The sequence below is a fragment of the Schistocerca nitens genome, chromosome 5 (genome assembly GCF_023898315.1).
Source record: "Schistocerca nitens isolate TAMUIC-IGC-003100 chromosome 5, iqSchNite1.1, whole genome shotgun sequence".
NCBI classification, from domain to species: domain Eukaryota; kingdom Metazoa; phylum Arthropoda; class Insecta; order Orthoptera; family Acrididae; genus Schistocerca; species Schistocerca nitens.
Genome location: NC_064618.1, coordinates 747803400 through 747817060, shown reverse-complemented (window position 1 = coordinate 747817060; position 13661 = coordinate 747803400). Strand labels below are relative to the sequence as shown.

Here is a 13661-nt window from a genome sequence, read left to right as displayed (position 1 = left end):
ATGCTTGTATGAAATATTTAATGAATTCCTTATTTACAAATAACTTCTTTTCATATATCAATTACAAAACTAAGAGTAGAACCAACATCTAGTTAAGAACAATCATTGCCAAGGTTCTATTTAGAGACAGGCTCTAGTTTCCTAGTTTATTTATTTCACTTAGTCGTGAGACTTAGCTTTGATAAAAGCCTTTCTTGTGAATCAGGTGTTTAACTGTAACAAGTAAATGATTAACAAATGTGTGCATAGTATAATACTGTGTTTGTATTGATGGTGAGATAGAAAGATCATGACATAACCTTTTTCCGGAACACAGCCTACTCATCTTTAGTAGCACGAAGGGGGCTCCTAAGCTGAATAATCCCCTCAGTGGTGTCACATGCCCTCATTCAATGACAAACTGGAAAGAGGTTTGACATATAACTCAAGATACCATCATAATGTCTCAAGATCAAGAATTTAATCCACCATTCCCCTCTTTCCCTTTTTGTGTAAGTACTGGTAATGAAATTTTTTCCACAAGCAGGATTCAAATTAGCAGCCTCAAATACAAGGCCCAAATTTCGAAAGTGGGTTAATGACCTTGGTTACGGAGGCAGATGTTTTTCATATCAGGTTCATGGATGATAATAGCAAACAATTTAACAGTAATACAAGTATATAAATAAAATCTTTCACGGCAGATTTCCTGTCATCAAAGTCATGGAAATTGTATTTATCAACTGTTTTAAGGATTTGTATTATGCACATAGGAAATACTGAAAACAAGCATTTTATATCAAATGATTACAGACAAAACATGGTCTATATTTTATACCATGGTGGCAACTATTGTGATGTGTGTGATATATGTACCATTTCCGTTGTCAGTATAAACTGGTCACAAGTGACATCCCTAAAATGTCTATATCAATGGATTCCAATTTCTGTTACTTACAGTCAGTTGCTCCCTTGTAAAAACATTAAAGGATACTGTCAAAAATCTTGGAATTTTACAGTAATTTGATTCAATAAGTTCATCGAAAACAATTTTAAAGTGTCTCTATATTTCTAATCTTTAGACTTAACAAACCTTCATTGCCAATGAGTGGTTTTTCCCCCTGAACTCCTTCAGCATGCAGTCCCATTCAAAACATGGGCAGAGCCTGAATTACATTGTAGCTTGCCAATGTGAATACAATAAGTCAACACATTTACATGCATGAAGTGTTGACAAACAAGTCTAAGAAATTACAGGTTTTAGAACACTTATGCTCAGCTAGTTAACTTGCAATACTAACTCTAGAATGGTGAAGGGGGTTAAAATGCCCACCCCCCTGCAGTCATACTTTTTTCTTCAATGTCATACTTTCTCCCCCCCCAACATATTAAGATTTACGAAATATTTGTATTTTCTTGAACATTTCATTCGATATACATGCAATGGTGGAAGGAATCAATAGGACACTTCTGTAATTTCTCTTCTGAATATATGTAAATAATCCAACAATGAAGCAGCAACCATCAGCAATATGCAAATTTATTGCTGCTCAATGTTGTGTTTTGCCACATGCACATGACAAGCTGCCACTGTTTATATTGTGTCATTGTGGTAACATTCTTTGTCCATGAAAGATATTTTCCAACATGTTTACTCAGCATAGACTTTCTGATGTAGAAATGTTACGTCTGTTTAGAGATATCTGACGCTGAATTGGAAACTGGTTTCCTCACAAAAATGAAGATTTTGTACCAGAGACATGTGAAGATGAGGATATTGTATAGAAGCAGAGATTAGTGGAGGAGGATTCAGATGGTGATCCATGTCAATCATCATCTCGTCCATCACAGCAGACCCAGTTGAATGCCTTTACAAAGAGGTTGCTAGGGATTGAAATGAGTGAGAGACTGACAATTTTTCACCTTGCGGAAGATGATTAGTTGTGAATGTTCTAAAGGAGAGAGGAGGTTCCACTACTTATGCTGTGTCTCATGAATAAATATGCAGAATTAAATTCTCAAAAAGTAATAAAAAAATAAAAAACAATGATTGAACTGTGCCACTCGAGGAACTGGAAAAATTTATAACCATTATATATGTTTGGGGTATCATTTGTACAAAAGGTTTGCAGATGATGTTTGGTCACATTCTTGGGGGCTTACCTTCAACAAGGGCATTATATGCCAAGGGACAGATTTCAGGCAATCAAATTTCTCAGTTTTGATTAAAAGTCAACCTAATCTGGCCTGCCAGCCAACAAATTTGCTCCTGCATCTGAATTTTGGGAAAAGTTAGTGGAAAACAGTATTCATTCTTGCTGGTCTGGAGAAAATATACCAATAGATGAGCAACTATTACCAAGCAAATAAATGCAGGCTCACTCAATTCATTCCCAACTAACACAACAAATGTGCTTCTAAATTCTGGACTGATGTCATGTAGCACCAAAATATATGTGTAATGCTTCCCTATGGCCCAACAAAGATGACATGCATAGACAGAAGCAATCACTCTGAATATTATGTCGCTCATGGAGCCATTTATAAATGGAGGAAGAAATGTGATGACAGGCAATATCTTCACATCTCGTCAACTTGCTAAAAAGCTCAAAGAAAAGAAAACTTGATTAGTTGGTACAATGAACCAGATCCATCTTGTAATCTCTGATGAGACAAAGTAGCTAAATACTGAAATACAGTCAACCACCATCCTGTACCAGGCTGACAACATAAGACTGCACCATGATTGTATACCAAGGTAAGAAATATAAAAAGTCATTCCTCTGAGTAAACTGGGTAGTGAAGTAGCAATACAAAAAGGAGGAAAAAAGAAACTTGAAATCTTAACATTCTACGATGCAACAGTGTATGGGGTGGCTACGGTTGATCAAATTAACCTTATATATGCCACAAAGGCAGCATCACCTGATTTGATTTCACTGCATTCCATTATCCTTGTTTTGCATTTGTTGCCGTTCATCTTATATCCTACTTTCAAGACACTGCCCATTCCATTCAACTGCTCTTCCAAGTCCTTTGCCGTCACTGACAGAATTACAATGTCATTAGCAAACAGTTTTTATTTCTTCTCCCTGAACTTTAATTCCTAATCTAAATGTTTCTTTTGTTTCCTTTTCTGCTTGCTCAAAGTGCAGACTGAATAACATTGGGGATAGGCTACAACCCTGTCTCACTCCCTTCTCAACCACTGTTTCCCCCCTGTGCCTCTCCACTCTCATAAGTGCTGTCTGCTTTCTGTACAAGTTGTAAATAAGTGATTCTCTCTATGTATTTTAACCCTGCTACCTTCAGAATTTCAAAGATAGAATTCCACTCACCACTGTCAATAGCATTCTATAAATCTACAATGCTATAAACTTCCCCAACAAGAACCATGGACCTTGCCGTTGGTGGGGAGGCTTGCGTGCCTCAGCGATACAGATAGCCACACCGTAGGTGCGACCACAACAGAGGGGTATCTATTGAGAGGCCAGACAAACGCGTGGTTCCTGAAGAGGGGCGGCAGCCTTTTCAGTAGTTGCAGGGGCAACAGTCTCGATGATTGACTGATCTGGCCTTGTAACACTAACCAAAATGGCCTTGCTGTGCTGGTACTGCGAATGGCTGAAAGCAAGGGGAAACTACAGCCGTAATTTTTCCCGAGGGCATGCAGCTTTACTGTATGGTTAAATGATGGCGTCCTCTTCGGGAAAATATTCTGGAGGTAAAATAGTCCCCCATTCGGATCTCCGGACGGGGACTACTCAGGAGGACGTCGTTATCAGGAGAAAGAAAACTGGCGTTCTATGGATCGGAGCGTGGAATGTCAGATCCCTTAATCGAGCAGGTAGGTTAGAAAATTTAAAAAGGCAAATGGATAGGTTAAAGTTAGATATAGTGGGAATTAGTGAAGTTCAGTGGCATCATGAACAAGACTTTTGGTCAGGCGAATACAGGGTTATAAATACAAAGTCAAATAGGGGTATTTGCTCCTCAAATAGCAAAACTCCTTTACTACTTTAAGTGTCTCCTTTCCTAATCTAATTCCCTCAGCATCACCCGACTTAATTCGACTACATTCCATTATCCTCGTTTTGCTTTCGTTTGTGTTCATCTTATATCCTCCTTTCAAGACACTATCCATTCCATTCAACTGCTCTTCCAAGTCCTTTGCTGTCTCTGACAGAATTACAATGTCATCGGCAAACCTCAAAGTTTTTATTTCTTCCCCATGGATTTTAATACCTACTCCGAATTTTTCTTTTATTTCCTTTACTGCTCACTCAATATACAGATTGAATAACATCGGGGAGAGGCTACAACCCTGTCCCACTCCCTTCCCAACCACTGCTCCCTTTCATGTCCCTCGACTCTTATAACTGCCATTTGGTTTCTATACAAATTGTAAATAGCTCCCTGTATTTTACCCCCGCCACCTTCAGAATTTGAAAGAGAATATTCCAGTCAACATTGTCAAAAGCTTTCTCTAAGTCTACAAATGCTAGAAACGTAGGTTTACCTTTCCTTAATCTAGCTTCTAAGATAAGTCGTAGGGTTAGTATTGCCTCAAGTGTTCCAATATTTCTACGGAATCCAAACTGATCTTCCCCAAGGTCGGCTTCTACTAGTTTTTCCATTCGTCTGTAAAGAATTCATGTTAGTATTTTGCAACTGTGACTTATTAAACTGATAGTTCGGTAATTTTCACATCTGTCAACACCTGCTTTCTTTGGGATTGGAATTATTATATTCTTCTTGAAGTCTGAGGGTATTTCGCCTGTCTCTTACATTTTGCTCACCAGATGGTAGAGTTTTGTCATGAGTGGCTCTCCCAAGGCCGTCAGTTGTTCTAATGGAATGTTGCCTACTCCCGGGGCCTTGTTTCGACTCAGGTCTTTCAGTGCTCTGTCAAACTCTTCACGCAGTATCTTATCTCCCATTTCATCTTCAACTACATCCTCTTCCATTTCCATAATATTGTCCTCAAGTACATCGCCCTTGTATAAACCCTCTATATACTCCTTCCACCTTTCTGCCTTCCCTTCTTTGCTTAGAACTGGGTTTCATCTGAGCTCTTGATGTTCATACAAATGGTTCTCTTATCTCCAAAGGTCTCTTTAATTTTCCTGTAGGCAGTATCTATCTTACCCCTAGTGAGACAAGCCTCTACATCCTTACATTTGTCCTCTAGCCATCCCTGCTTAGCCATTTTACACTTCCTGTCGATCTCATTTTTGAGACCTTTGTATTCCTTTTTGCCTGCTTCATTTACTGCATTTTTATATTTTCTCCTTTCATCAATTAAATTCAATATTTCTTCTGTTACCCAAGGATTTCTATTAGCCCTCGTCTTTTTACCTACTTGATCCTCTGCTGCCTTCACTACTTCATTCCTCGGAGCTACCCATTCTTCTTCTACTGTATTTCTTTCCCCCATTCCTGTCAATTGTTCCCTTATGCTCTCCCTGAAACTCTGTACAACCTCTGGATTAGTCAGTTTATCCAGGTCCCATTTCCTCAAATTCCCACTTTTTTGCAGTTTCTTCAGTTTTAATCTACAGTTCATAACCAATAGATTATGGTCAGAGTCCACATCTGCTCCTGAAAATGTCTTACAATTTAAAACCTGGTTCCTAAATCTCTGTCTTACCATTATATAACCTATCTGAAATCTGTCAGTATCGCCAGGCTTCTTCCATGTATACAACCTTCTTTGTGATTCTTGAACCAAGTGTTAGCTGTGCAAAATGCTACCAGGCAGGTTCCTCTTTCATTTCTTAGCCCCAATCCATATTCACCTACTATGTTTCCTTCTCTCCCTTTCCCTACTACCGAATTCCAGTCACCCATGACTATAAAATTTTCGTCTCCCTTCACTATCTGAACAATTTCTTTTATTCCATCATACATTTCTTCAATTTCTTCGTCATCTGCAGAGCTAGTTGGCATATAAACTTGTACTACTGTAGTAGGTGTGGGGTTCGTGTCTATCTTGGCCACAATAATGCGTTCACTATGCTGTTTGTAGTAGCTTACCCACATTCCTATTTTTTTATTCATTATTAAACCTACTCCTGCATGACCCCTATTTTACTTTGTATTTATAATCCTGTATTCGCCAGACCAAAAGTCTTGTTCCTGCTGCCACCAAACTTCACTAATTCCCACTATATCTAACTTGAACCTATCCATTTCCCTTTTTAAATTTTCCAACCTACCTGCTCGATTAAGGGATCTGACATTCCACGCTCTGATCCGTAGAATGCCAGTTTTCTTTCTCCTGATAACAATGTCCTCCTGGGTAGTCCCCGCCCGGAGATCCGAATGGGGGACTATTTTACCTCTGTAATATTTTACCCAATAGGACGCCATCATCATTAACCATACAGTAAAGCTGCATGCCCTCGGGAAAAATTACGGCTGTAGTTTCCCCTTGCTTTCAACTGTTCGCAGTACCAGCACAGCAAGGCCGTTTTGGTTAGTGTTATAAGGCCAGATCAGTCAATCATCCACACTGTTGCCCCTGCAACTACTGAAAAGTCTGCTGCCCCTCTTCAGGAACCACGCGTTTGTCTGACCTCTCAACAGATACCCCTCCGTTGTGGCTATCTGTATCACTGAGGCACGCAAGCCTCCCCACCAACGGCAAGGTCCATGAATTTATTCATGTATTTTTATATCCTTTGCAAATTAAATAATACTAACTAACTGAAAATAAACTATTACATAGTAATAATCAAAACAATGAAGACAAAATTGTTGAAAACGAAGAAATAAAGAACACAAAAGACAGGTGCTGTGCATTTTATTGTTTGAAGTGTGTGTTAGCAGATATGAAGACTTTTAAAGTCTATAGATAACAATCAACTAAAAACCAATACCAACCTGCATAGAGCTTCCACAGTCCACTGAAACCTTGCATGCATATAGGTCCAAGGAAGAGAAGCATTGTTAACAAGAGTGGAATAACTGCAGCAGGGAAAAGGCCTTGCCACCTTAATCCCAGAAGTTCCCATATTGATGCCTGGAATTTAAAGATTTGAATTTCAATGCTTATCAGTGCCTGTTTTGACTGAAAAACTTAACTCACAGTAAGAATTCCTAGCACATTTTTTTGCAACAAATAAAGACTGAGCAACATTAAAACTATACTTTGGACTGCACTTTACAAATATCAACGTTCATTTCGACATTGTAGCAGAAATATGTATAACACTGTGTTAAGTTTGTAATAGTAAGAATTTTCATTGGCTTTAAGTAGAGGTGAGAGCGCCAGAAAACAGTAATTTTACTATTTCTCATCAGCACATATTGTCATATTTATAATATAATAATGCCACAAGTGCCAATCAAAAGATTTCAGCAAAGTTTCTAGTTGTCTTGTAGGCTGTTACATCTATCGATTATTCAATTTCTTCAATGTTGAGGTACAGCAGAAAAATACATGCCTTCAATGAGTTAGTTAACTCTTGTGCTTTAATTTTCTTTCTTTCTTTCCAGTTGCTTTTTCGAATACCTTACATTATTATTTGATACCTTTAACACTCCTCGAATATGAGTCTTATCACTGAAGTCTTTCGCTAGTTTTTATGGTTTTCATCTGGCTTTCATATATTTTCTCCTATTATATTTTTATTTACCTTTTTTAAAATTCCTTCTCTGGAAAAGCTATATAAAAATAGCGGGGATACGAACATCATTATGAAAACGCTTAAGAATCTTTTCTTTATGGTCGATGGGTGGTCTCTGTAACAATGTAGAAAAAAAGAAATTAAAAGCTGCCTGAAATGCGATATGCTGACGATAAAATACGGGCGTAAATCCGAAATTTATGGACTCGGTGACATTTTTCAAATACATTTGGCAACAGCGTCACGTGTAATCATTGTGCAGACGACTTAATAGTTAATGATTATCAGATAAAATATTTCACAAAAGACATCATGAAAGCGAAGCACAGACCTGTTATGTGGGGAATTCCAGACATATAAACTAGCGACATAAACGACTGACAAAAGAAAACATGCCACTATAGACGATATACATGCGTATTCTTTCATTCTTCTATCCTCCATACTGCTATTCTACGCTGTCACGTGACTCCTTGAAGCTTTCCTATTCGCCATTCGTTAGTCTGCCTTAGGAATAAGAAAATGGCTGCCAGTACTGATGGAAGGGTATCCTTTGTTTAGGATTTTCTGCTGCAGAATTACAAGGATATTTTAAAATGCCGAGTGCTTCTTTCACCTCTTCTCGTTCTTACGTTCGGAGATCGAGAAGAAAAAATGCAAACCGCATTCCTCTACCGTCAAGAGCGAGCTCAGGTAAGAGAAGACTGCTGTTCTCTGCCAGAACTGAAATGCTTGGACTCGTCCCAGGCCCATGTCCGTACCTATTGACAGCTTATCAGTTTTGTGTGTGATCACTATGTGTAATCGTTTTGTAACATATTAGATGTAAAGGGCCTTCAACATATAATGTGCGTTTTAGTTTCATTAAAGTAATTTTAAAGAAGATTGGAAGAAATTACCATATCTCTATGCAATGTCAAATTACATATTTTGCGAGTCTGCCGTTTATCCGTATGTAAGATGTATCGTTTTTGTGAACCGTTCCGGTGGACGTCAGGGGGAAGGAGTGAATGGCTTTGGCAAAACTGGTTGGAATTATGTGAGAGTATACGTACCAGCTCTTAATTCTACATTGAACGGTACTCATTGTCAGTTTCATTGCCGAATATGTTTCGTATATTGTAATACTCATAAACTTTCGGATCAGGATTGTGTTCTAATCGCCACTTAAGTCGTATCACAGTCGTATATTTATTTAATTGTCCACCGCAGAGTATTGTAGTGTTGTGATCATCAGCAAGCAGATTGTTTTGTGTGTGAACGCGTGTTGCTCTGATGAAGGATGTTATTTTTGCATTGTAGATATGACCAGCTGATTTGTTTCTTTCGTCGTCATATAAGAAAAAAAAGTCCATCCTATGGATCGTTAACGTTCATGTATTAAACACCAACTTTTTGTTAACGATTTCATTCCCATATTTATTGGGAACCATGTTTCGTCTAATAAGATCCAGCATTCTGCAAATGTCAAAAACCTCACAACTCACCTGTATGTTCTGTGTGCAATGGCATTAGAGTAAATCTTAATACTGTTACATATCTCATTTGTAATTTTTGTAGACTGCCACTGGATGTTTGATTTTGTATAATAGATAATGGTAGTGGTTTTCTGGAAATGCTATGCAATTACTGTCAAAAGTGATGCCCTGTAGTTTTAAAGAGTTCAGTGCTCAAGGTGTGCGCCAGCTTTTCATTGTTTTGTTTGAAATTAACAGTGGTGAATAAATCAGATTTATGTACCATCATTTCATCTCTTGAAGAAATACAGCAACTGGCACTATATATGTGTCCATATTATGCAAACTACTGTAACACACCTGACATAGGGTACTTCCCATTGTAAAACATTGGCATTATTCATTGTTATATGTAGTGTGGAAAGATGGTTAAATGAGTGCCTGCGTAGTATCACTTGCCTAATGTGATCTTCACTGTGTATGTGAAACAGATACACGAGAAGCTGTAATGTGTTCCTAGAGTCCTCACATAACTTAATACTTGAAATTTTGAAAATAGCTAGACTTTAACATGGTAGTTGGAGGCTTATCTTTAAGCACCTGCCACTTAAGATGTTTCAATAATTCAGCCTCTCTCGCAAATTAAAAAATAAGTCATTTATGCTTCCATTATTTATATGCATTCAGTAGTATCTTGTTAGTTATTAGTTACATTTAGTATAATATCACAATCTGTTTTGTAAGTGGTCTCCTGTGTTATCATTCCATTTCATAATGACCTTCCAGCAAATTCTTAAACTCGAATACTTGCATTTGTTGATTGATTCCATCAGTAACTCATTGTGTCCACAGTTTACTAATTTTCTAAGCTGCAAAGTTTTACATTTCTGAACATTTAATGCAAGTTGTCAGTCATACCATTGTAGTTCTGTGGATCACTTCTGCTCCTCTTCTCATAGATGCAGTGACCTTTGTTTTATTCAAACTCTGTGGCACAGTTTTCTGTTCAGATAATGTGCTGTGAAATGTGTTTAAAATGGTGGGGGCACAATATCTTAACTTTGTACATAAGATGTTTCAAGCTTCTTACCATTTTCGTTTGACTTGAAACTCTTTCAGATGTGTCAGTTCATTGACTGTGGTATTCAGAATGGAATGGTCACATTGAAAAATATGGACAAATTATAGGCAATTGATGTAGGCCTATAATACTCAAAGATCAATTGAGAAAACAGGAAGAAGTTGTGTGGAACTATGAAAAAAATAAACAAAATATACAAAATGAGTAGTCCATGTGCAAGATAGGCAACATCAAGGGCTGTATAAGGTAAGGAGCGCCGTGGTTAGCGTGAGCGGCTGCGGAATGTGAGGTCCTTGGTTCAAGTCTTCCCTCGAGTGAAAATTTTAATTTTTTATTTTCAGACATTTATTATCTGTCCGTTCGTTATGTTTTCATCACTTTTATCGAGTGATTATCACATCCACAAGAAAACCTAAATCGGGCAAGGTAGAAGAATCTTTTTACCCATTCGCCAAGTGTACAAGTTAGGTGGGTCGACAACATATTCCTGTCACGTGACACACATGCCGTCACCAGTGTTGTATAGAATATATCAGACGTGTTTTCCTGTGGAGGAATCGGTTGACCTATGACCTTGTGATCAAATGTTTTCAGTTCCCATTGGAGAGGCACGTCCTTTCGTCTACTAATCGCACGGTTTTGCAGTGCGGTCGCAAAACACAGACACTAAACTTATTACAGTGAATAGAGATGTCAATGAACGAACGGACAGATCATAACTTTGTGAAGATAAAAAAAAGTAAACTTTTCACTAGAGGAAGGACTTGATCCAAGGACCTCTCGTTCCTCAGCCACTCACGCTAACCACAGGACCACGGCGCTCCTTGGCACATACTCACCTTGATGTTGCCTATCTTGCGCATTGACTACTCACTTTGTATATTTTGCTTATTTTTTTCATAGTTCCACACAACTTCCTGTTTTCTCGACTGATCTGTGTTCCGTTTCTCAAGGCCTATCCACTATGCCAACTTATAACTAAATCTGAGGGGGGGGATGCGATGGGGAGCTTCCCTTGTTAGTATTGTTCATAAATTCATACATAAGTCGAAGTAACATACTACCTAGCTTTCAGAACTAAAGAGTTCCTTCCTTGGGAAGGAGAGAGAGGTAGGTTATTCAGACCCCAGGATGAGAGGGTATAGTGAGGATTGAGCACAATTATTGTCCTCACCACAGTTTTTACTCTCTCATCCTGGGTCTGAATGACCTACCTTTCCCTATTAACTTTCCCCAGCCTCTCTTTCTGTCCTCTCATAAGGCAGAAGCTATTTATTCTGAAAGCTACGTAATGTTGCTTTTACTGTTGTTTGTCAACAGTATTATACATTTCACCTCACGTAGGTAAGTATGTACTGACTAATAGTTCTGTCTCATAATTTGTTTCTAGTTCAATTTTTCCTTTGGTACCGTGATGATAAATTGCAGATAGTGCTATAAAGTCAATTGGAAGTAGGTGAAATCCCAAAACACATCTGCATAAGTAATTTAGAAAAAAAAATGGCTGGTTTCTGTATTCCTTCAAATGATTTACTACGTGACAACAGTTTTCAAGCACCAATAAAATAATGTTCAGATTAATTTCATTTGGCTGTACTGGTAAATCTTGACACAAAAGCTGGATCACACTAGGCCAGTAATTTAGTCAATTGGCCATTGATTTAATTGCTGTACTACATGAGAAAACAAGCATTGGACGAACGTGTGTTAACATGGTTTATCTGGTCAGGTGTGGAGAGTGTACTGCTTATTGATTAAAAGCAATGGTGAATTAAGCAGTACATCTTGGAATGAAAAAGTTATATAGTGCCATCCTCTCCCCATTGCATTTTTCAGACGATATGTGCAAAATATGTACACACTTTGTGCATCAAAATACTCAGTGGAGACTTGTCCATTATCTAATATGTTTTCTGAGTATAGGCCTACCTCTTGCAGTTCTCCTTCTGATGACGAAAAAAGCATTAAATATGACAAAGTGCATTTAATCATAGCACAAATGTGAACATTATGTTAAGACACTGGTCAGTTGGTTACCACAATCTCTATTTTGGCATTCAAATTTGCTGGCTTCACCAACTCTCAACCAAAATATGACCTTTCAATGTAACTTAGCCGTGGGCTACACTACAGATTGGTGTGTCACAACTGAGACTTCAAGGGGCTTGGGGGTGTCTAGCATCACACTCTAGCCCAGCTTGCAGCCAAGTTTAAAATGGAAAAAGAGATGAGATATGTAAAGAATAGCAAAGGGTACAAAGATGGATCATTGGTAACACATTTGCGTGTTGCATGCGCATTCTATAAGCACTAACGTGGTACATAATGAGTAAAACATTTGATATTTGTGTTGTTGCAACAGATTGTGTAAACAATGTGGACACACACACACACACACACACACACATGGGGGGGGGGGGGGCGAGAGAGAGAGAGAGAGAGAGTGATTGATTGTTAAATTGCTCTCCAGTTGTATACAGTATTATCATACTCATTGCTCTTTGTTTCTTTAGCAGACCCATGTGAACTCCAGTGTCATGTGCCAAACCAGAATATACCAGGTGCTGGTGGTGCTTCGAGTGCATCCACAGTGACTGGATCAAATGCTGCCGGCAGCTCAGCCTCTGCAGCATCTGCTGGAAACACAAGTTCATCTAGTGTAAACAATGGCACTACTAGCCATCAATCCCCGTATGACCTTCGTAGAAAATCCCCTCCTCACCATGAACCTTCAACAAGTACAAGTATGGCAGCGTCTTCCACTGTATCGACTGCTAATAGTTACACTGCTTCCATGCTGCCAGCTCGCAAAAGGCCGAGGCGGAACTGTTCAGTATCATATGATCGTAAGTATTCAACATTAATTTACAAACACTATTTTGAAAATCTTTAAAAGCATTGAAAGCATCACCTGAATGGTAATCTATGAATGAGTGTTGGTAGCAGGAATAATTATTGTGAAAAGAGCTATTTTGGTGCAGGAAAGGACAAAGCCTATCATAAAATTCTATACTCTTTATCAAACAGTTGATGTTTCATTTTTATAATTTCATTGCGTCATCAGTGTTTGTTACAATTTATAAATAGTTTCTCATTTAGGCCCTGAGACAGTTGTCTCAGAATTACTATTTATGTGCTATATAATAAATACTAGGGGGACCTTTTGTTATGAAGGATCATTCAATGAGTAGTAAGTTTTTATGTCCATAACACTTCCTGTTCATTTCTTTGGTGGTAAATAAACACAGCTCTCATTCATGATCAGACTCACTGTGTAGGTCTATGTTATTGTCAGGTCTGCCTGTTTTTTAGTTTCGTGTTAATTGTTAAATGTAAATTGTACAAATGTTACACCCATAATCGAGGATTGACTTTAAAATAACACAGCCTAATTCAAACTATAATGAAAAATCATAGTGGAAATGTGGCAGCATCAACCACTTCTGATGGAGATCGGTAGCTGATACATATAATACTGAAAAATGGTATACCACCTGTCAGCTTTGACCTGTG

General features: G+C 38.1%; 2 protein-coding genes across 5 annotated transcripts in view; one reads left to right on the top strand and one right to left on the bottom strand.

Moving 5' to 3' along the window:
* LOC126260143 (CAAX prenyl protease 2) overlaps window positions 1–8104 on the bottom strand; it is a 147181-nt gene extending 139077 nt beyond the window's left edge. Inside the window, exons 1-3 of one of the 3 annotated variants that reach the window (XM_049957394.1) lie at window positions 7942–8104; window positions 7620–7725; window positions 6865–7003 (exon numbers count right to left, since the gene is read on the bottom strand). In XM_049957394.1, coding sequence (XP_049813351.1) covers window positions 6865–7003; window positions 7620–7725; window positions 7942–8054 — 358 coding nt within the window. In that variant the 5' untranslated portion in view covers window positions 8055–8104. The remainder of the gene's footprint in view (window positions 1–6864; window positions 7004–7619; window positions 7726–7941) is intronic. The other 2 variants (XM_049957395.1, XM_049957397.1) reach the window with 2 other exon arrangements.
* Window positions 8105–8130: 26 nt separating this feature from the next.
* LOC126260142 (F-box only protein 11) overlaps window positions 8131–13661 on the top strand; it is a 61666-nt gene continuing 56135 nt past the window's right edge. Inside the window, exons 1-2 of one of the 2 annotated variants that reach the window (XM_049957393.1) lie at window positions 8131–8303; window positions 12665–12994. In XM_049957393.1, coding sequence (XP_049813350.1) covers window positions 8207–8303; window positions 12665–12994 — 427 coding nt within the window. In that variant the 5' untranslated portion in view covers window positions 8131–8206. Of the gene's footprint in view, window positions 8304–12661; window positions 12995–13661 lie in introns of both variants that reach the window. The other variant, XM_049957392.1, reaches the window with a different exon arrangement.